General features: G+C 47.2%; 9 protein-coding genes across 9 annotated transcripts; 4 read left to right on the top strand and 5 right to left on the bottom strand.

Annotated features, from left to right (window-relative positions):
* Window positions 1-180: 180 nt before the first annotated feature.
* Window positions 181-530, top strand: N7500_002975 (uncharacterized protein; the record flags this gene model as incomplete). The annotated part of the gene is made up of 2 exons (XM_056674121.1): window positions 181-271; window positions 306-530. The coding sequence occupies exons 1-2, from the start codon at window positions 182-184 to the stop codon at window positions 528-530; spliced, it is 315 nt and encodes a 104-aa protein (XP_056534646.1). The 5' UTR covers window position 181.
* Window positions 531-2,244: 1,714 nt separating this feature from the next.
* On the bottom strand, window positions 2,245-2,511 carry N7500_002974 (uncharacterized protein; the record flags this gene model as incomplete). Its single annotated transcript, XM_056674120.1, has 1 exon — window positions 2,245-2,511. One exon carries the CDS (start codon window positions 2,509-2,511, stop codon window positions 2,245-2,247), a length of 267 nt encoding a protein of 88 aa, XP_056534645.1.
* A 692-nt stretch (window positions 2,512-3,203) lies between these two features.
* sha1 (putative calmodulin-binding protein Sha1) lies at window positions 3,204-4,106 on the bottom strand (the record flags this gene model as incomplete). The annotated part of the gene is made up of 1 exon (XM_056674119.1): window positions 3,204-4,106. The coding sequence occupies one exon, from the start codon at window positions 4,104-4,106 to the stop codon at window positions 3,204-3,206; it is 903 nt and encodes a 300-aa protein (XP_056534644.1).
* A 936-nt stretch (window positions 4,107-5,042) lies between these two features.
* Window positions 5,043-5,749, top strand: N7500_002972 (uncharacterized protein; the record flags this gene model as incomplete). The annotated part of the gene is made up of 2 exons (XM_056674118.1): window positions 5,043-5,419; window positions 5,482-5,749. The coding sequence occupies 2 exons, from the start codon at window positions 5,043-5,045 to the stop codon at window positions 5,747-5,749; spliced, it is 645 nt and encodes a 214-aa protein (XP_056534643.1).
* An 855-nt stretch (window positions 5,750-6,604) lies between these two features.
* Window positions 6,605-7,573, bottom strand: nscB (metallo-beta-lactamase type thioesterase nscB; the record flags this gene model as incomplete). Its single annotated transcript, XM_056674117.1, has 2 exons — window positions 6,605-7,300; window positions 7,364-7,573. The coding sequence occupies 2 exons, from the start codon at window positions 7,571-7,573 to the stop codon at window positions 6,605-6,607; spliced, it is 906 nt and encodes a 301-aa protein (XP_056534642.1).
* Window positions 7,574-8,516: 943 nt separating this feature from the next.
* N7500_002970 (alpha/beta fold hydrolase) lies at window positions 8,517-9,760 on the bottom strand (the record flags this gene model as incomplete). Its single annotated transcript, XM_056674116.1, has 3 exons — window positions 8,517-9,145; window positions 9,245-9,447; window positions 9,501-9,760. The coding sequence occupies 3 exons, from the start codon at window positions 9,758-9,760 to the stop codon at window positions 8,517-8,519; spliced, it is 1,092 nt and encodes a 363-aa protein (XP_056534641.1).
* A 1,415-nt stretch (window positions 9,761-11,175) lies between these two features.
* On the bottom strand, window positions 11,176-11,388 carry N7500_002969 (uncharacterized protein; the record flags this gene model as incomplete). Its single annotated transcript, XM_056674115.1, has 1 exon — window positions 11,176-11,388. One exon carries the CDS (start codon window positions 11,386-11,388, stop codon window positions 11,176-11,178), a length of 213 nt encoding a protein of 70 aa, XP_056534640.1.
* Window positions 11,389-11,704: 316 nt separating this feature from the next.
* Window positions 11,705-11,953, top strand: N7500_002968 (uncharacterized protein; the record flags this gene model as incomplete). Its single annotated transcript, XM_056674114.1, has 1 exon — window positions 11,705-11,953. One exon carries the CDS (start codon window positions 11,705-11,707, stop codon window positions 11,951-11,953), a length of 249 nt encoding a protein of 82 aa, XP_056534639.1.
* Window positions 11,954-17,645: 5,692 nt separating this feature from the next.
* Window positions 17,646-19,812, top strand: N7500_002967 (DUF2457 domain-containing protein; the record flags this gene model as incomplete). The annotated part of the gene is made up of 2 exons (XM_056674113.1): window positions 17,646-17,830; window positions 17,880-19,812. 2 exons carry the CDS (start codon window positions 17,646-17,648, stop codon window positions 19,810-19,812), a joined length of 2,118 nt encoding a protein of 705 aa, XP_056534638.1.
* Window positions 19,813-19,931: the final 119 nt, after the last annotated feature.

Below are 19,931 nucleotides of genomic sequence, written 5' to 3'. Positions count from 1 at the left end.
ACACCCCTGAGACACAATTTCACGAGGTGTGATGAGCCAGCAATCGGAGATAAGCAACAGATAGAGTCCATCTCAAATCTATGTATCAACCGCGAGAAACTTATCTACAAAGCCCTGCCTAAGAATGCGAACATCCTAGATTGTCTCGATATCACAGAGCAACGCCTCCATTTTCCATAGTATGGACTTGGAAATATTCGTAATTATCTACAAAACAATAAGATATTTGTTCATGTTCGATGCTGGTAGATCAAGACTGCCAACAAATAAGGTGTCTAATTATATTCGGCATCGGTAGATTCCAGAATACCATCGACGCTATTACCTTCATCCATAGTCATGGCATTATCCGTACCGATATTAGTCCACAGAGCTTCTTAGTAGCAGAGGGTTCATCTATCAAACTGTGCGGTTTTATTGGGTCCGTTAACGGGTTCATGAGAGCGTACGTTGAGGAAAAAGACCGTTACAGGCTAGTCCCATGGTCACCATGGACCTCCAAACGGAATTTTTGGCTTGAGGATACCTGATCTACGAAATGTAGGGGGAGATGCTCGGCCATATAATGACATAGACGATCTTGAAGAAGTCGCCAGGCTCTACACCAAGTAAATCTTCTCAAATATCGACAGCTTTAAATACCAAGATCTGATTTACAAATACTGGACTTCCCAATGTGCAGCTATGGACATCCCTCGGGACGATTACGATTGCGTTGAGCAGACTGATAGCCTAGGTGGGCTATGGCCTTGTGGCTGTTGGAGATTGTACTCGGATTATTTTAAGCTGTTCCTTTGTGTTCCTTTGTGTTTTCAAATTGGGTCGCATCAAAAATTTCCCGAGACTCGATAGCCATAGCCTTTTCTAAGGCCACACAGCCTTCTGATGTAACCGGCCCTCACGCTGGGTTAGTTCACGTAGAGCGTGCTCGGCGAGAAATGACTCAGTGCTTTTGGACCGAAGGACATTGTATGACCCTTACTTGATCAGTTTATATCATTTTTGTCGAAGGTAAAGGTTTTATCCGCAAAATTGTTGAAGAACTCTATGGTTGTATCGTGCGTAGACAGCCTTCAAGCTTAGCAGGAGTATAATGTCAGAAAGATTCAGCATATACCTCTGTGATGGAGTAGAGTAGGTTTCAAATTTTGAGTGTTCAAGAGAATAGGTGATGTTATCAGAGAAGTATGAGATGAGAAAACAAGTTCCTGGGGTCAATTGAGGGTTGCATGTGGATGGGATATCTTATTATGATGCAATGAAGTATGAGAACAGAAGACCTCAAGGATCTCATGCACCCCATCACAAAGGATAAGAAATGCACAGTGAAATATATAGCTTCATTTATTGTGTGAAAGGATACAAAATTGAAAAGGAGGATAGAAAATGTAGGGTTTTAATAAAGCAGAAACGATGAGTACGAGTCTTGCGATATGGGGGCGTCCATAAGAGCAGCTGAGCAACGCCAAATAATGGTGTAGGATGTCGATAATCCAAATATCATATTTCCCCTGCACTTTCAAATATGTATCACACAATGACCAACTGAAACGAAGATGGATTCGTTTACCGCTCGGCCCATTCATTACCCCAGCCCAAGTTTTCGTCCGCGCGCCTTGACTGTCAAACGCACGCTCTAATATAGGTACCTTCGGACCGCAAGCCCTGCCTTTGGAGGGCTTGGCAGCCTCATGTCTGAGGCATCTCAATCATGATATCAGAAGCAGCAAATATGTCAATAACGAGTCCTGTTGGAAATATAAATCTTATGTCTGCACTTCCCAAACTAATGGGGTGGTTACGGTTATAGAACAGAAGTCAGAGGGACCTTTGGGCACGTTGTTGTAGCTCTAGGTATTAACGAAGGCCTTGGTAAATTGAGCCTCATTACTTTGTAGTCTTGATAGATTTACGGCTATGCCGTCATCATGGGTGTTGGTGTTGGCTCACGAGGTCATGCGTTCAGGCTTGTCATCTCGTTAATTAGAATCTCGTCACCCAAAGAAATCCCCGATATGATTTACTATACGAATATGGCTCTCGACGGGCATTGCTGTCTCTTTTCTTTTTTATCTTTTTCTGTTATGGTGGGGACGTTGTTTAACCAAGACTATAGTCAGAATTCAAGCATGTGGATGAAAGACGAGTTGCATGAAGCTTTGACGTGTTGGGCAATGGATGATGGCGCTCTGAAGCAAACTAGACATATATACACGAGACAAAAGTCAGGGAATCATAGCCAACTCATTTCCAATTTCCAGCATCTTCAACGCCATCGGCCACCCGTTTCGCCCCGTTCTCAAGACCTGAGCTTGCACTACCGAGCGCATTCCCAACTGGCTCGCCAGCACTTCCAGTTGCGCCTGTGATCGTATCGCCAATACCTCGCCCGGCAGTTCCCGCTACTCCACCCACTGTACGAGTGACACCGCCGACTGTGTTTCCAAGGGTAGATGTGACGAATTTGGCAGCTCCGGTGACGCCTTTGTCTTGATTGCTTTCAAAAGGCATGATGATTGGTTGGATTGGATGGTAGATTTGAGCAGTTTTTGAGGAAAGTTCTCTTGGAGGTTCAGACTGAATGTAATAGGAGGAAGTAAAGAATTATGGATTCTGGTAAAGATTAAATCAAAACAAACAGGTGGCAGAAGGCCATTGTTATATTGGGGCCTCCGCCCTATGACATCATGGTGGCTCGGTGGCACGGGTGGCTGTATACCTACATATGGCAATATAGATTGGATTCTAATATATTCTAATATATAATCACCCAATGACGGAGGCAAACATTCTGGAGGCAAGGCAAATGATCAGTCCTTGTCGACTTGGGTAATATAAACTATTTTTTGAACTTGCTCAACGTACTATCCGACCTCGAATTTAGCGCACGCTACTTAATGAGGCCTAACTATATACATCTTGGATAGAGCAATGTATTCTAGTATTAAAGTCATGCAGACACTGAAAGAAGCTGTGCGATTTTCTTTAAAGTACTATAGTCGAACAATTTAGATCAAAGCTCGTATATGTTCATTTCATCATACTAGGAAGGTTAACTGTACAAAAGCAATTTGCTGACCAAAAAGAAAATCCGGGGACGATCTCTTTGCCTGTCATAGCGCGGTGGGTATCATTCTGACAAATGTGAGGGAAAAAAGTGAGAAAAACAAGAAAGAAATACAGTAAAGAAAGGAAAAGCCTCTTCAGAGGCGCCGAATGCCTCGGCGGCCAGAATTTCGGTGGCTCCGGCGAACAGACGATCTCTGACCAGGAAATTTTTGTCGAGGTGTTTCTTCAGTGCACTGCTTCAGCTTCACCTGCTGTATCTGCTCTTGTAGCTTGCAGGCTTTGACGCCCCGCCACCATCGAGCAATTACCTCACATGCCCTGGCAGTCGCTATAGCACACGTCTGCTTATTCCGTCGTTCTTTAAATGATCGCCATGTCCGTTGAATAACAATGGCAGAGAATGCACGTTTTAAGGCTGAGGCCCAAGCACTGTCAACCGGCGGTGAATGCTCTATCTTTCTTGGGACTCTGATAACGTTCCCTTGGGTTTTACCTAGAGCCACTCGTGTCGGTAGATCTTTTCGCGCTTCTTTAGGCTTCATTGTTATGCGTGTTTCGCAAGTTGTATTTTGTACGCCTAGGCGGGCCCTTTCAGGCATAGGCACATGATTTTCCAATTTGTTTTTGCTTTTGCTGTTGGTATTGACGGAAATCCCAGGTGGGATATTTTCTTTGCCACCACCTGTTCCAAGGACATCGATGGATGTCGCCCCTGCCTGGGGAACTTTCACGCTTTGCTGGAGAGGACCTCTCCATGTAGATCTTGCCAACGGCTTCTGTGGCTGGCGTCTAGCAAGCTGTGACTTGAAGGTATTAATCTCAGTAGTCCTTGAGATATGTGTGTTTCCGTCTTTGGTTTGCCGCTTGGGTGAATTGTAAAGACCCACAAAGACTGTGTGAGTGATAGAGTTATCAGACGGACTGTATACTGTATTGCATCGTCTTGAAGACTCGTACCTCGACGAGCGGGGAGTGAGAGTTTCGTCGAAAAGAACTGTCTTGGTGTCAAGGCTCCCTAACAAGAAGTAAGGCTTCATGTTGAATTGAGAATTCGGTTAATAATATTGAAAGTGAGGGAATGTCCACGGGTGTTTGTTGTGTAGAGGAGAGGTGAAGTCAATCAAGGGATCGACTCAAACGCGGGGAAGACGCGGGGTGAGAATTGATGCTATCAACAACCTCCAACACCTGGGCAACTAAAAAGTAGCGTATTAGGTCAATACAACATAGAGATCGAGGATCGCGTGTCTGGAACAGTCGATTGATACGAGACCCATGTTGACCTGTGGACGGGTTGTCCAGGGCAACACGTGGGGGTAAACACGTGACAATATCATCGGATTGTGCTCCCAAGCGGTTTGCAGGGTTTGCAAACCGGCATACCGGAGGATTGATCAATCCAGGTTGTTTAGTAACCCGTAGCCCATATAAATTGCTAGGGTCAGCAGCGACTCCTGACTCCAAGAGGGTCATTTGAAGGGTCCAAGATCATGGACCACCCAGAGGGTCACTGCCAGGTCTAATGGCGCCAGGTCCACGGGCCACACTATCGCCGATCCCATCTCATCTGTGAGATACATAGGCACGCAGCGTGAGACATACCAGAGACAGGAAGATCCAAACATATGAAGATACAGAGCGTAGGGGACAGAAAGAGAGAGGAAAATACAGAAGCAGCGTGAGCCACACCCCTCCAACGGCCACGAGCATCAAGCTTCAGGTCCTGTCTAAAGCTCCTTAGCCTCGACCTTCTGGCGTCATCAGCACGACCTCATGAATTCCAGGCGTAACTTAGACCCATGAAAAATAATTATGTCAGGACACCACTAATTGATCCAAGCAAAGCGGCTGAAATGTGACGACGTCCAGCCACTAAATGTTCCCACCGCTTGAGATCCTATATCTTACGCCAAGGACGAAGTTTCCTGTACACCACTTCAACCCATTGAGCAACACACTCTTTCCAACGCACTATGGCTCTCTCCAACATCCCATGCCTCACCAACCCTACTCACAGTCTTTTTATCCACTGCTTTGATCCCTCAGATCAACCTGCTCTCCCTCTCTATATCCCACCATTATGCCGTGTAACGCCCCCTCATCGCTTCCATTTCCCTTCGGCAGAGCAACCACTTCGAATCCAAATCGAAGGTCCGTTGCTAGCTCTTCAGAAGCTTCTTCCAGGGGTTTCATGGCACGTCCTCCATAGCTTTCCTTTGCCTGGCGGTCCCAAGCTAGCGGAGCTAGCGTTTCGGGCAATCTACCACCGACATGTACGGCCGGATATCGCTGGGGACATGGTAGTGCGGGATGAATACAAAGGTTGGTTGGTAGAGGCCAGACCAAAAGAGTAAATCATTCTCATACATGATTATTCCTTTAATAGCCTATGCTGACACCTTTGTACTATAGGATGATTGATTACTATGGAGTTACATTCGACCATCTTGTCCCAGCCGACGACACCAATCCAGAAGTCTTGCAGATTAATATCGTTGAAATTGAAGACGATGCAGGGGTATATGCAAACAAGTATAACCCTTTTGAGATCGACCCGAAGGAATTTATTGGGAAGAAGGTGCTTGCTGTGCCGAGGTGCTGTCAGATCAGGAAGGGAACGACAGATCAGGCGAGAGTTAATGATGCAGTGAAGGCTAGGGTAGATGCTGCGTTTTGTTGATCAAAAGAGGGGACGAATGTCTAGAACAGGGTAACAAGAGGGACAATATACGAGTGTTTAGGAAATGGATCGGAGCTGCCAGCAGACTTCTTACCAGGAATGGCTGGTTTCTTGCAGGGGGTTGCAGCAAATCACAAATGACGCTACTGGTTGGCTTGGATAGGTATAAAACTCACTCTTCAAGGTGGAGTCTTATGTACTCACTTTTGGAGTATTGCGATTTGGAATTATGGGCCACAAGAACAGTGGCGGCTCATCCGATCTCAACACTCGAGGATTTAAGACAGGAATCATTGACATATCGATTTGAGCAAGATCGAATACCGGATTAACCATCTGGCTCCGCACAGGCGGGATAGGGTCGACTCGTACGAAGACATATAGAGACCAGGTTTCAACACTCTCTCTTACAAAAGGCCGATGCCTTACCTACTATTACATATTCCAAGTAGCCTGATTCTGCTAGCGTTCAAAAGTGTCAAAAATAAAGCTTCGAATTCCTATACAAATGGACATACCTACCTACTCTATGTGAGATCACCAATAGACGGCCGCTTATACGGCCTTACAAAATCTTTTCAGCAGTCTTTTCAGCAGTCTTTTCAGCAGTCTCTTCAGATATTGTTCCTGAATGTCTTTAAGATAGTTTCCCCCTTCCCAGTATATAGGTCGATAGAAGAAAAAGGCGGAAAAAGCATATTTTGTATTAGAGACTCTTTGAGGGTTGGGCGCCATCGAAATACTGGGTAAAATAGAGGCTTATGGCTCAGCGCAGTCATTGGAGACTTGGACATATTCGTAAGTCTGATATTTATTGGTCTAATTTCCCCGAAATCGGTAAGGAACAAAGTAATTCTACAACATCAACCACTTTCGCTCTTTTCCTGCAACAGCGAGTCCAATCTTCCCCTCGTCAGCCAGTTTCGATAGAACCTGAGTTATGAATGGAGTGGCCATTGTCTCCATCTCTGGTCCGTAGAGACATACAATGATCTCTCGTGTCGTGAACGATGTTTTTCTCTTTGCGGAGCCCCCCATAAACGCTGACAAAACCTTCTTTTCTCGTACTGTCCAGTGTCTGCTCCAAACCATGAGTTTGGCTGGCAGGTCTTCAATCACGGCACCATGCCCGGGGTATCCAACTGTTAGATCTTCATTGAGCACACTTTGGGTCATGGTCTGCAAACTCCTCATGTATGGCCCTAGTTCTTCCACAACAACACTGGTTCCATGTCCAAGCACATTATCACCTGTGAACATGGCGCCGCTTTCCTCCATGACAAAGCACATATGATCCTGACTATGTCCGGGTGTGAATAGGGCTCGCAGTGTAGTCCCTTGGGCGGTGAAAGTCTGTCCGTCGTGAATCGAATGTTGACCCCGGTCCGGGTCGGCTTTGTGGACCGCCGCTGCCAGATGTGGGTACTGAGCCAGTAGCGCCGGGAGACCACCGGTATGATCGGTATGCCAGTGGGTCAGCAGTACCTTGGAGATGCTCAAATGGTGTTGGTCAAGATAGTTGACCAGATTTGTGAGCCAGATTGGACAACCCTGTCGATACGATTGTCTTTTTTAGTCTCCAAGTGCTGAACTGGGATGGCCAATGCCACTTACTTGTCCTGTATCTATCAAAATTCGTTGTTGACCGCTTCCGACTAGATATGTATTGGTTCCTTGCAGTTGCATGTCGCCGGGGTTTCCGCCAAGTATTCGTACGACTTCGTTGGTGAGTTCTGTGACGGCCGGAAGATATGGCAGTCCAGAGTTCCGAGCAGACAGATATTCCTGCCACCCTGACTGCTCCCATACTTTTGGAGCGGCCATGTTCGATCAACCGTAGATGCGTAGGGAGACTGCGAGAGTAAGCAGTGCTTAAATTCCAAGGTTGACAGGTGGGGGCCGCTGCATTTTATTGAACATCTGCAGGTAAAGTATGCATGGATGCCTGATATACAAGGCCATGATCTTCAATTAACTATACCGCGAAGAATTCCCCGAGTTCTATTTTTGGCTATTTTATCGGCGTTTATTTCATTCCTTCCTATGGCCTATGAACTATATGAACTACCAATATCCTATATCCATGGAGAATAGAATATAGAGCGGCCGAGAGAAGTTGAGACGGAAAAACTTCATATGCAAAACCGATAACGATTCCTAACAGGTTACACACACCCTGGACAGGGGCGAATTACAACATCTCACCTGGCTAGAGCCATGTAGGATGACCATTCTACTTCCTTCATCGGGGAGTCTACATCAATCATTGACGCAATTCCCTATATCTTTGTAAGTCAAACTTAAATCTGCTGGAATTTGTGGGCACGATTCGGGAAGAAAGCTAAAGCCAACCTGTGGCCATCAGATACCCTAAAGCGCCTCTCCATCTTTTGAGCATTCCCAAACTCCCTTCAACGGCCCCCAGAAGTTCTCACCATGATTGGCCCTCTATTCCTTATCAAACGGTCCGTTCATACCTTCTCCCCCTCCGCTGAAAAAAAACTCCGAGCCAAACGCAACGCACCACCATCAAAATCAACCAAACAGGCTTCATAGCTTGTGGAATCGCCCCAATAACATCATTACTAACAGCTCGATTCAATTTATCAAAAATAACATTAGTCGTCCCTGTCAACCCTCCAAAGCATCCGCCTCAGTCGCACCCGGCAAGACAGCCTTCAACTATAAAAGCGCCTCGCATTTTGTTATATACGATGTATCTATGTATACATGCCTGGGTGATGTTCATGCTATTTCAAGGACTATTTCAAGCTACCATTTTCGCAAGAATGCCCTCCCACACTTCTGCAGACGGCACCAAACTATCATGATCAGTGCCAGATACCACCCTTGAATCAAATTCAACTGAGCCCCTTGAATCCTCAGCACCAATCCGCCAGCATCTCTCAAAATAAGCCTGACCCTTTTTGCCAATCATGCTATCAGTCTCACCAAAGAATGCCTGGACTTTCAACGGCACTCCAACTCGCTCTCTTTCGCGCTCTACCAACTCATGCACAAAAATCTCATAGTCTTCACATTTGCCCCATGTCCTAGGCTCCTTTCGTAAACACTGCAACGCCTCGCTATTAGCGCCAACCGTGTTCTCAGCAAACATACACTGCATCATCGAAGAGTCTATCTCTTTCTGCTGGTCTACATCTAGTCCATAGTTCTGGGAGATGTAGAGCCGATTCTTTGCCTGTTCGTCACCGCTACTTGAGGGAAGAGAGGCAGTGAGATTGGCAATCATTGTTCCACTCGCCGCTATTGCAGACCCATCCTTGACGAGAAAGAGACGTGGGATATGATGCCAGACCTTGAAGGCTGAGGTCGGGATGTATTGCGCCAATTTCATAGATGCATTGCCTGATTTGGCGGGGTCAACCCATGGCGCTATTATCTGATCAGAACACAAGCTTCTATCTTGTAATCTACTTATCCAGTATAGACAATCTGTCAAAAGACGAAATATTTGCAGGAAATAAAACATACCTAGAAATGTGACCATTGGTTTCTCGGGATATAGAATATCCCGACAGTAATACAGGGTATTGAGCAGATACATAGTACCAGCACTATGCGACACCAACGAAACATGCTGGATGTCTAGATGCGCCAAAAGCCGTGGGACGGTCTCAACCCAGGCGGACACTCGCTGCGCCAATGGCACTTCGGTGGAATTCCCCATTCCGGGACTACGTGAGATATCTTTAGTTCATATATATATGAGAGTTGGGGGTACACCTACCGATCAACAACCAAAACGCGGACGCCCCATTTCTCGGCCATCGCGTGTAGACAAATTCCGATATACCGGGATGAAAACATGCCCGGTATAAACAAAAGTGTCGGTGTAGTTCCATTCTTATTGGGCCCACGGCCGTAATCGGCGTATGTCACATTGAGAGGGCCATGGGTCGTTGACTCGATGGTCAAGAAGCGATGGAAGCGAGAATTGGAGACATAGGAAGCAGCGAAGGAGCGGGGGGATTGGGGGTCATATTCCATCGCTAAGGCAGTCAAAATGGAAAGGTGGTTGGAGATAGAAAAAGTGAAGAATTTTCAGCTCGTATTGAGGAAGAGAATAGGCATCTCTCAAAGAGTAGGTTTGGACGTGGCGGCCTAAGGCTGATAACTAAGTTGAAACCATTTCCTCTTCTCGGTCTGTCTCAATTACCCGATAGGCATCTACGGGCCCATGTCAGTATTAAATTAGTTAGATTGATTACACTCTGCGATGAAATATTCCAAGGAGGCGGATCGGTGAGAATGACGGAAGTGGAGGTTTCCCTTGAGCCTCATGGAACATCCACGTGCGCTGAAGCATTAAAAGTCTTCCTCGGAAACTTCGCTTCATTCCATCTGAGTCATCTCGTTAGATTTCCAGGTTGTCAACCTCAATATCCGTCATTGTCTCAAAATAGCCACAATTTCTTTCGCTCCCGTAGACTGGTAAATGAAGAGGGGAGTGTACTATTGAGAGGCATGGACATATAGTCGTGCTTAGAAAGGGACAGTATAGGATAATGGTGTAATAATCCTCAGAAGCAATGCATTGTCACATACGGAGTAAGTAGATTGATTGTCTTCACTCCGTGCAATTTGCGAGTCAGATCAATGAGGTCATCCAATCGTTGACAAGATTCGCTAGTGAGGTTGATCGGGAAAGTGTCGAGTATTCCTACATTATAATATGAAATATGATGCAAATTGATTTTTCAAACAGATAGTTGACTCAGATACGGATTCTCAATGTCTCGGAATCAAAATAAAGGTGCATGACTCATGTTATATAGTATCAAACCGAGGGACTAGCCAGGTTGGTGACACATAATAGCCACCAAAACAGTGCCAAATGAATTTGGTCTACGGTGTATACTCAGTTTACGTGCAATAACATGAAAGGGAAATACAGGAAATTGTTTAATGATTCGTAACAGCGTATACAACATACAAAACATTGTATTTCGACCGCAACTCGGATTGCCAGTTTCGGAAGTGAGAAATCGACTACATACATGGCATTTCCCTACAGTCTGGGTTATCGAATCAAAAGACGGTGGTCAGGGTATCTTGATCCGACAGTGAACATCAAAAGCGTCACCATCATGCCCTATGGTTCCATCAATGAGATATCAGATGTAAATTCCTGTCAATCACTGGCGTACCGTATAGATTGACGTAGAAGTATCTCGGACAGAACCGCACCACTAGCGCAGGTCACGATCAAAGCACAAGCTAACCAGGCATGCGTTTGATCACCGTGCGATGCCCATCTACATCCGTGATGTCACTAGTGCGGAGTGTCGAATGAGCATCTGAAACGTATACTGTACGTTGAAAATAAGTTGAGAAGCTCAAGCCCCCATTTCTGAAACCATGGTAGAGCGCATCACCGATATGATATCAACTTTATGCACCGATTAATCTCTTGTTGCAATTGCTGGAGTCGCCTTCCAAAGGCCCCAGCTTAACACGGGCGTCATTTCGTACAGGGATTGGCTGGGGACCGAGCGAATGACCGAGCGGAATATTATAGGTTCTTGCGCGATTACGTCGGTCAGGTTTTGTCGCTCGAGCACATTCCCGCTGATAACCCCCATGCTATCCCGTTTTCGGTGATCGTCGATGGACATATCCGTGGTTGGGTGATTTGTGGCCGGAGTTATTGCGATTGACACGGCTGGAGCTGCTGAAACTGGTATCGTTTCCCTTGCCGCTCTATTATAGGATGTACACCCTGTTGTATTTTGAATACAATATATCGGATAATATTGTAGGTTTGGTTCTGAATTCAATATTGCTGCTTCACATGGACTCGAAACGTGTTTCAGCCCGTGTCGTCTCGAGCGCTCTATTGATATCATCCCACCTATATGGTGTAGTGATATAGAAAATTTCAATAATCATCGCTGTGTCATGTGCGAAGTGCGAAGTGCGTCAAATTGCATCATGGTCACTTGGACTGTAGATGCGACCGCCATGATACCTGCAATGCGAGCGAGACTATCAGATGGTTATGTTAGTTCTCCCGGGCTGCTGACACCCAGGTGCGACCGTTTCCAGATTCACCTCTCCGTTCTGCGGACTGCGCACTCATGGGTTAATTATCCGACGGCATCCGATGCCGTGCTTCGAAGCGCGCACAGGATTCCAGTGTTTGAACTCCCCATGCTGAACCGAATGGTCATTGGCAAGTGAATTTTGCAGGTTTCCGATGATCCAACCCGAACACCAACCATATTCTGTGGAGAAGTTCATGGGCAGCGGATCCATGGCCCCGGAGTTGGAATGATGTGGATTATCAAACGCTTCCAGAAGATTTGTAAACTTCCGCCATGTTCGGTGGTGGCGATACGTTGTACGGAGTACGCGAAACTGAAATGTCAGAAATGTCGGCGCATGCACTTCGGTTTGCCTCGGACTTTTGCCAGAGAGCCCGGGCGCATTTGACGAGGATTCGCCGAGATGAACATCTATAGCGATGGGAAGAGCCGCGCTATTTGCCAAATGGCATGTGCCAAGACGTAACTCGGTGCTCTCTTAGAGGTTGCTATATTTGTTCACGCAGGTCGCTGAATAACTACTGCAATAGAAGAAACGAAGGAGCGCCACCGTGTTGATCGTATCCTATTCCTAACGGTGAAGTGTACCTCGTACATGTACAATGTACCTCGAGGCAAAATTTGTGCCAACTCAACATGCTCTGTACTAGGCACCTAAGTACTCCGTACCCAGGTACTCCGTAATAATTGTGCATAAACAGGCTTTCAACAGAGACATCCCAACCGGACCGGACCGAGTCCAAAGACTAAGCCCTGTCGCCCGTCGATCCCGAGCCAAAATAAATAAAGCACTGCCACTGTAACCCCCTAACTCAACGCAGTCACTCCGTGCAACCGCTTGGCACAAACAATAGCACGTAAATAGGAGCGGTGCCAAGAGTGTATTCATGCGCGCTCATGGTGTCAGCATGATCGCCCTGATCGCCCTTGGCGAGCCCATTCCCCGTACGTTGCAGTCGATAACCGCAGTGCCGAGACTAGGATGAGCTCGTTTTTGAGACTTTGCTATGTGTAGCACAGTGCTTGGCATCGAGAGGGAATCCTATCATTAAGGGTATGGTTATCGAAGGGGTTTAGTGCCAAGATCTCTCCAAGAAAGGGGGTGTATCGTAAATAGCATCATTGAACCTGAACCCCCTTTTATGGAGAACTAGGCCCTTTTTTTCCCACTCTCCCTTGCTCTTGCTACCCCGTATTGTCACCCCCGGAACCTCTCATTGTTCTCCAGAACGGTTCCATACGACATCTCAAGTCGTACCGGGCGCATTCTGAAGATACAATGCCCAGATCTTGGCGGTTTGCTTCACCACGCGCTGTCGCCAAGCATTCCTCCGGTGAAGCCTTGAGTAACTGGTCACCTCCTTGCACGCTGCACTGCCGGGTAGATCATTGATCTGTCCGTTCTACCTGTCTTGTCGAACGGGATTCTGCGAACCCTCAGGTTTATCTTGGCGGCGAGGTCATGAGGCTGACGTTTAGGCTGTCACGTTCCTCGGGGGAGATGTGCTCAATGGAATTTGTGTTCCCAGTGTGAGGGACGGAGTGGACTTGGCATTGCCATTCGAAACCGACTCGGCAGTCGATTCTTTGATGTGGTGAAGATCTGGGGTATTGAGGGTATCAGGGGGTATGCGGAGCCAGGTAACGATCCATACTGGAGATAGATCAGCAACTGGTATCTGATCTATTCGTACTCCGTAGTTCTTGTGCATTGTCTGTGTGGAACATGTAAGGGAATCTCTTTGTTCTCGGGGGAAAATATCTGCCAAGATCACCGTCACATTCGCGTATTCATAGAACAAAGAGAGAGCCTCTTTCCACATTCGGATAGAGATGATTGAAATCAACCCGAGGGCATAATTGAGGTCAAGAACAATACATTATTGACGAGAATAAAGTCAATTCGCCTATACTAGGAACATAAAAGTAGCTTAGTACTGCATCTGGCGTAGTGCAGTAGTCCAAAGGATGAAAATGCCTCATACATAGTGGTATATCCCGTACAGGGAAATCCTCGGGATATTTCAACCATTTACCCGTCCCGCCTATCGCGCATACTGCATTGCAGCTTGCATCTGTCCAATCTCATTGCTTTTCGACTCCACTCTCCCCGGTTGTGTTTCCGGTCAACAGTTTTAGTACACACTTGCGCTTCAATTGGGGTGAAATTGCGAAATGAAGATCCCGCTCGTGCTATTCGGAGTCCGTGTCCCATGCACAGGTCACAGCTTATTGCGCTAGACCTGGGTACTTTAGTTCATCTACTCCGTACTTACACTTGGTATTTGGGGTAGGTGTTATAGAGCGGGTCAGATCGGTTCTTAATCGTCAATTCGAGTGCCACGATGGTTAAGCGGAGAAGTCCACAATTCCACAATTCCACAATCGTGCCACGAACGCAGCGCTACTACTAATGTAGAAGCCCTTCCCATCAAACTATATTCCCGTATAGAACCTCCCGTCACACAACTTCTCACCTTACTCGACTCCACTGGGGAGACGTTCTCCATCGGAGGGATCGGGCGGGGGTCTTCTTGGCCCATTCCACAATCCCAACCACCTGGCGAGTATTGCCGCCCAGTGTTGGATCACACAACACTTTTCCTTTCCCGTTTTTCGTGTGCGGAAGGAGAGCCCAAGCCCCGAGTGCCATTGAGGGGTGGCCAAGGCAACGTTCGATTTTAGCCTGTCTACCATGTCGTTCTCAACACGGGAACTTTTGTCACGTATGTTGTACTCTGTACAGCGGACTTTGCAAACAGCGACATTGAGTATGTTCGTATCATTTCACAGTCCTGGATACGATGTATAGTTTCAAGACTGTTTTTGCGCCCCGGCTGCCTTCTCCTCATTGGGAAGATCGCCGCTCGTCCATAGAACAATTGTCCTTGTCCGATGTACGTAAAACGTAGACCAAACAAAGGAACAGAGAGAAACAAAAAAACAGAGAATAAAATAAAACAAAAGCGAAACCGAGGACAAATTGCAAGCAAGCTGAACTCGATGTCCTCGATCTTTCCCAGTTAATGCTGTAAAACCGTTGCGTTGCTGACAAGCTTCTTCTACAGTATTCCAAAGTCAACCGACGGTCACAGGCTCGACATGCAAATCCAGTGAGCTTGGATTGTGTCTACAGGGATTATGCCTGTTCGCATGGATGGACTGTGGGGAATCTCCTTGGATTCTCGAAGCTTGTCGCGATCTAAAGGGGGATGACCCTACAGGCTTGATGAGGGGGTTGTGGCTGCAGTCTGCATATCTCCAACCAGTGTGAATGTCAGCCTCAGCTTGTTTTTGGTTACTCGTGGATTTTTCGGGCTTTTCTCTGGGAGATTTTTTTTTTATTGTCCGGGTCATGCGATATTGAAGTCCGTTTGTGCAGCTGGTCAGACGATCTAGGGCTGATCATGGCTGACCGCTTTTCTTTGTCAACGTGGGAGTCTTCGTAAGCTTGATGCAAGTTCCAAGGTCATTTATGCTTGTCTATCTGTCGGGCAGATGGAATTGCTTTTTATGGTTTCGGTGATTGGGGGTGGAGATGGAGAGAAATAAAGTCGCCTGTTGAAACAACACATCGTACTCCGTGAGCTGTATTGTAGATCGAATGTATACCCAACTTGACGATCATGAACGCTTCGCCTCTGAATGACGAAGTTTGATGTCTAAATTTGGAGCGTCAATGAAGGCCATGCTGGCGAAGGATAAGCTTGGCATCCCTAGAAAATATGACTGCCTTTGGACTTGGCACTGTAGTGAGAGCCAATAGAGACAATCAATTCTATCTACAAATATCTAGCAATACAGCCTGTTCTACGGGCTATGTTCAAGTATACCAAGACTGATCTACCGGGAAGGAGCAGAGCCAAGAGTCCGTTTTGAGGTGCAGTTCGGAGGCCAGTGGATACGACTTTGTACTCCTGTACAAGACCTATACGGCGTATAGTATATATTACAATATGCAACATCTAATTTACCCTAGACTTCTCTATCCGAGAAGATCCGACAGACTTCAGTCATGGAACTTTGAAATTGTCCAAGGCCAAGATGGAAGGGCGAGTAAATGACTAATATACTTCATGTTACTCTACGTCAGAAGAGAGAGAAGTTTTCCGCATTAGGAGCAAGGGAAGAGAAATCAAATACCAAGCGACTATAGGGCTCGGCGAAACCCGCCAAGGGCCCCGTTGTAGGCATTGAAAAGCAGAAACCACAAAGCGCGTACAGCGCGTCTATAGTTTCAGTTATCATTGTCATTACGAATTTCGGTCGAGTAAGAGAATTGAAGATTTCTAACCCCCGTTAGCTCTAGGGTAAGTTGGGCCAAGGCTGACAGCTCGGCAGCGCTCAGGTACCCCAATCGGGGAATGGTGATTTCTTTTTCATACCAATTCGCACTATGGGAATTGGCGTTTGTCATTGGGATATGACCGTACCAATACGCCTCCAATAGAAAGTTTACTTTCCAATGGACTCCAATGGAGGTCTACAATGTACATATAGGAACTGCGATATACGGTGAGGATATGGCAGATTTTGACCCATTTTCATTGCGTTGGCAAGTGGATTCGCACAGTTACGGAAAGTATTAAGAGAGGTCAGGTTTGACGGGAGGTTTTCAACAGAGAAAAAGAACCCTGAAACGGGTTTAGTCCCAGCACAAAATCCCTCATAGCAAGTCCGCGGCCAATCCTCAACAGACAATGGTCATGGTCCACTTGGAATTGACCTCGATACTCGAAACGCTTTATGCTACATTTAGTTTCTTTCGATGATTTCTATGAAACAAAGCATCCAATATAGATGTGGATGAACATAGGATAGTAATTATAGTAATAATGAGACGAAAGGAGTATAGAATATCGAAAGGAAACCTATACTCTATAGTACAATGTACAGTCTGCAAAAGTGGCAAGGCATCTCTTAGTCAGATATGTTACAGTTCGGTCTCCAGGGCTGTACAACATGGCCCTAGTTACGGAGTATTTACGGAGAGCGTAAGGCAATTTGAAAAAAATGGGCGTCCATGGGGGTGATTGCGGGTTTGGAGTAAAATGGAAAGAAAAAAAAAAAACCGGAAATCGAAAAAGGTTAGGGAATTAAAGGAAAATTACCAAGAAACGGAAATTGAAAAAATTAAAAAACGTGGAAAAAGGAAATTTTTTAAAAAAACCAAGCTAATCCAAATGCGACAGTGCCGAGCTGCCGTATCGTCACTCCCACTCTCTCTCCCCCTCCAAGACACCCCTGCACTTCATATGCGCGATCTTCTTATTCTGTTTTTATTGTCAACCTTTCCCCAAACTTCCCCTTCTTTTTTTTTTTTTTCATACTCTTTATAATCTCCACTCCATTTCGCGTTTTGCCTTCTCGACATTCCTAAACTTTACTTTTTTCCCTTAATCTCGATCCCTCTGAAAGCACGGGCCTTCCAAATTTGGAGGTATTCGAGATCTAGTCTCCAGCTCAACATTGAGTTGCCATTCTTAGGCACAATTATCGATCTTGGCGAACCTCCTCCTTCGTCTCGAATCCCCCTAGTCATGCGGTTTATATCATGACAATCGTCCTCGCTCGGGACATCTTGTTCTGCCTTTGTGGTCGATCGATTTCACATTGATCGATATCAAGACAGCATTTGTTGAAGGATCTCGTGTCTTTCAAGCATCGTCCTAACCTCGCCTTCGAATCGATCCTACGCCACTCGCCTCTACCCTCATCCTTCTTCTTATACCTCGAAATATACCGCGAACACTTTTTTCTTCCGAAACATGGCACAATCTCATGGCGGAGAAAGAACGTTTTCTTTTCACAACCTATTGAAGCTGCTCATGTCGCCCAACTCGTCCCCCAAGCCGGCTAATGACGAGGCCGACTTGGTCGAGGACGTCGACGAACCCCCTGAACACGTCATGCACGCCACGCGGATGAATTCCGATCAAATTGTGCTTTCACGGCCATTGGCGAACCGCAAGGAATCACTTCTCACACGCGCTTTAAGGAGCAGCCCGGAGATGTCCCCAACCGATCCACACGCCCCCCCACTACGACTCCTACATGTACAGATCCTACCCTCACAGCAACATCAGCGGCGTCTCCACGGCCGAGTTGACCAGCGACGGCGGCTTCACAAGTCCATCCTTATCTAATACACCTAGCCCGCCCCTACCACATCAGATGATGGGAAATGCCGCGATGATGGGAAAGAAAGATACAACCCCTAAATTGAAGGTGGTTGATGCCAGTGAAACTTCTGTCGAGGCTAACCTTGGCCGTAAGCGATGCATTAGCTTCGCTTGTGGTCGTAAGACCGAAGATAAGAATGAGCGGAGTTCTCATGTCTCACCCTCTTCGTCACAAGAACTTCCACCCAAGGCAGAAGCACCGAAGGAGAATCCCACGGAGGAAGCCTCGATTCAACCCCTCAAGCGCAAAACCACACTCACTTTCGTGTGCCCTGGACGGGAGACTGTCTGCCAGAGAGAGCGATCCCCGGAACGCAAACCCTCCCGGCCACGATGCCGTGGCTCCCCTGCACCTGTTTTTCGCAGAGCGTCTCCCACCCTGCGGGAAACCCCTAAAGAGGTTTCGAAGGAGGCTGTCTCTGCGTCCACAGGCCACAAGGGTGTTCCGACCAGTGGACTGGGCAAATTCGAGGAATCCGAAGCCACCCGGTTCCACGAATTTGCTAGCTCCATGGACGAGGATGATGAATGGGTGAACAGGGAAGCCGACTATACGCAAAAGATTACTCTGAATGATTGTATGAAGAAAGAAATGGCCATCCGACGGCTCGGCGAGCAGGCAGAAGAGGAGGCATTGGAGGAGGAAGAGGATATGGATGACCTTCCTGATGACGACTCGACTGTGCACGACTTTTCTTCGGACGACGGTAATGAATCAGACAACGAGGCAGGCTTCGCGGAGTCGGACGAGAGCGACGATGATGGCTCTGACATTGAATTTTGGGGTTCATCACACCGTACTCCAGAACCAAACAGTCAACCTCTTGATACACGCCCTTCGGCTATGGAACGTCGTGCCTCAAACACATCTGTCGACTCGATTGCGGAGGATCACTCGAACTGGCTTCCAGCCCCTGTGCAAAGGATTGGTACCCGTCGCGCTTCGAAGACCTCTAAGAGTATCAACATTCGTCCAAGGACCCCAAACCTTCCTGATAGTACCGACTTTGTCTGTGGAACTCTCGACGAGGATCGTCCCCTCGAACTTGCCTATAAATCTTGCCTCGAGGAACGGCGTCGCCTAAAGGAAGTCATCATCCCTCAGGATATCGACCCCAGCTTCCCCACCAGCGATCCGGAGGACAATGAAGACCTGGAGCCATCTGAGGAAGAGCTTTCCAGTGTTCCCTCCGCAACAGGTCGCCGTGATGAAAACATCCGAGGACGTCCCAAGGGTGAGGCTCGCAAGCAATCGCCCCGCCATTCTCCCAGACGTTTGATGTCTCCACCACCCCGCCGTACTGGCCGCGTCTCTCCCAAGCGTCTCAAGTCGCCTCCCCCACGTATGAGAGCAAAGTCCCCCATCCCAACCCCGTGGCAATTTACCGAGGAAATGCACATTGTTGAGTCACCCGAAGGTCTAAACATCAGCCACCTGGTGCAGCGCCGTCCTCTCGTCCGTACCAAGTCACTTCCCCGTGTCCCCAATCCTTTCTTCACCGGCCTGGACAAAGATCACCGATGGCAAGGTATCCCGGCATTCTGTGAATCGCCAGAGGATGAACCCTCACGTGCTCGTGAGCTACACACTCGTGGCCCAGTCGACATTGTCGAAGGGCTCGAGAAAAAGCGCCAGAAACGCAAAGAAAAGTTCTGGCGTCAACACTGCCGCAAAGCTGCCAAAGAGCAGATGGGCAAACGGCCTGTTCCAGGCCATGGAGCCGAACGGATGAAGGAGCTTGGCCTCGAAGTTGCTGAGAGGTGCAGAGCTTACGGCGTCGGTCAAGACGCCCAGCTCGTCCTATCCGTTTAGGTATCCCTACCTACATGGAACTTGTATGAAAAAGTTTCACCCCTCCGTTTTTTTGACCTGTACATACCTACTTTTTTTGTCACCTTTTTTGGTTCCGGGGTTGTTTTATCTTCCCCTGC

Source organism: Penicillium coprophilum (genome assembly GCF_028826855.1).
Source record: "Penicillium coprophilum strain IBT 35676 chromosome Unknown utg000002l_segment0_segment1, whole genome shotgun sequence".
In the NCBI taxonomy this organism is placed as follows: Eukaryota; Fungi; Ascomycota; class Eurotiomycetes; order Eurotiales; family Aspergillaceae; genus Penicillium; species Penicillium coprophilum.
The sequence above is the reverse complement of the archived record's forward strand: the minus strand, read 5'-3'. Positions and strand labels throughout refer to the sequence as shown.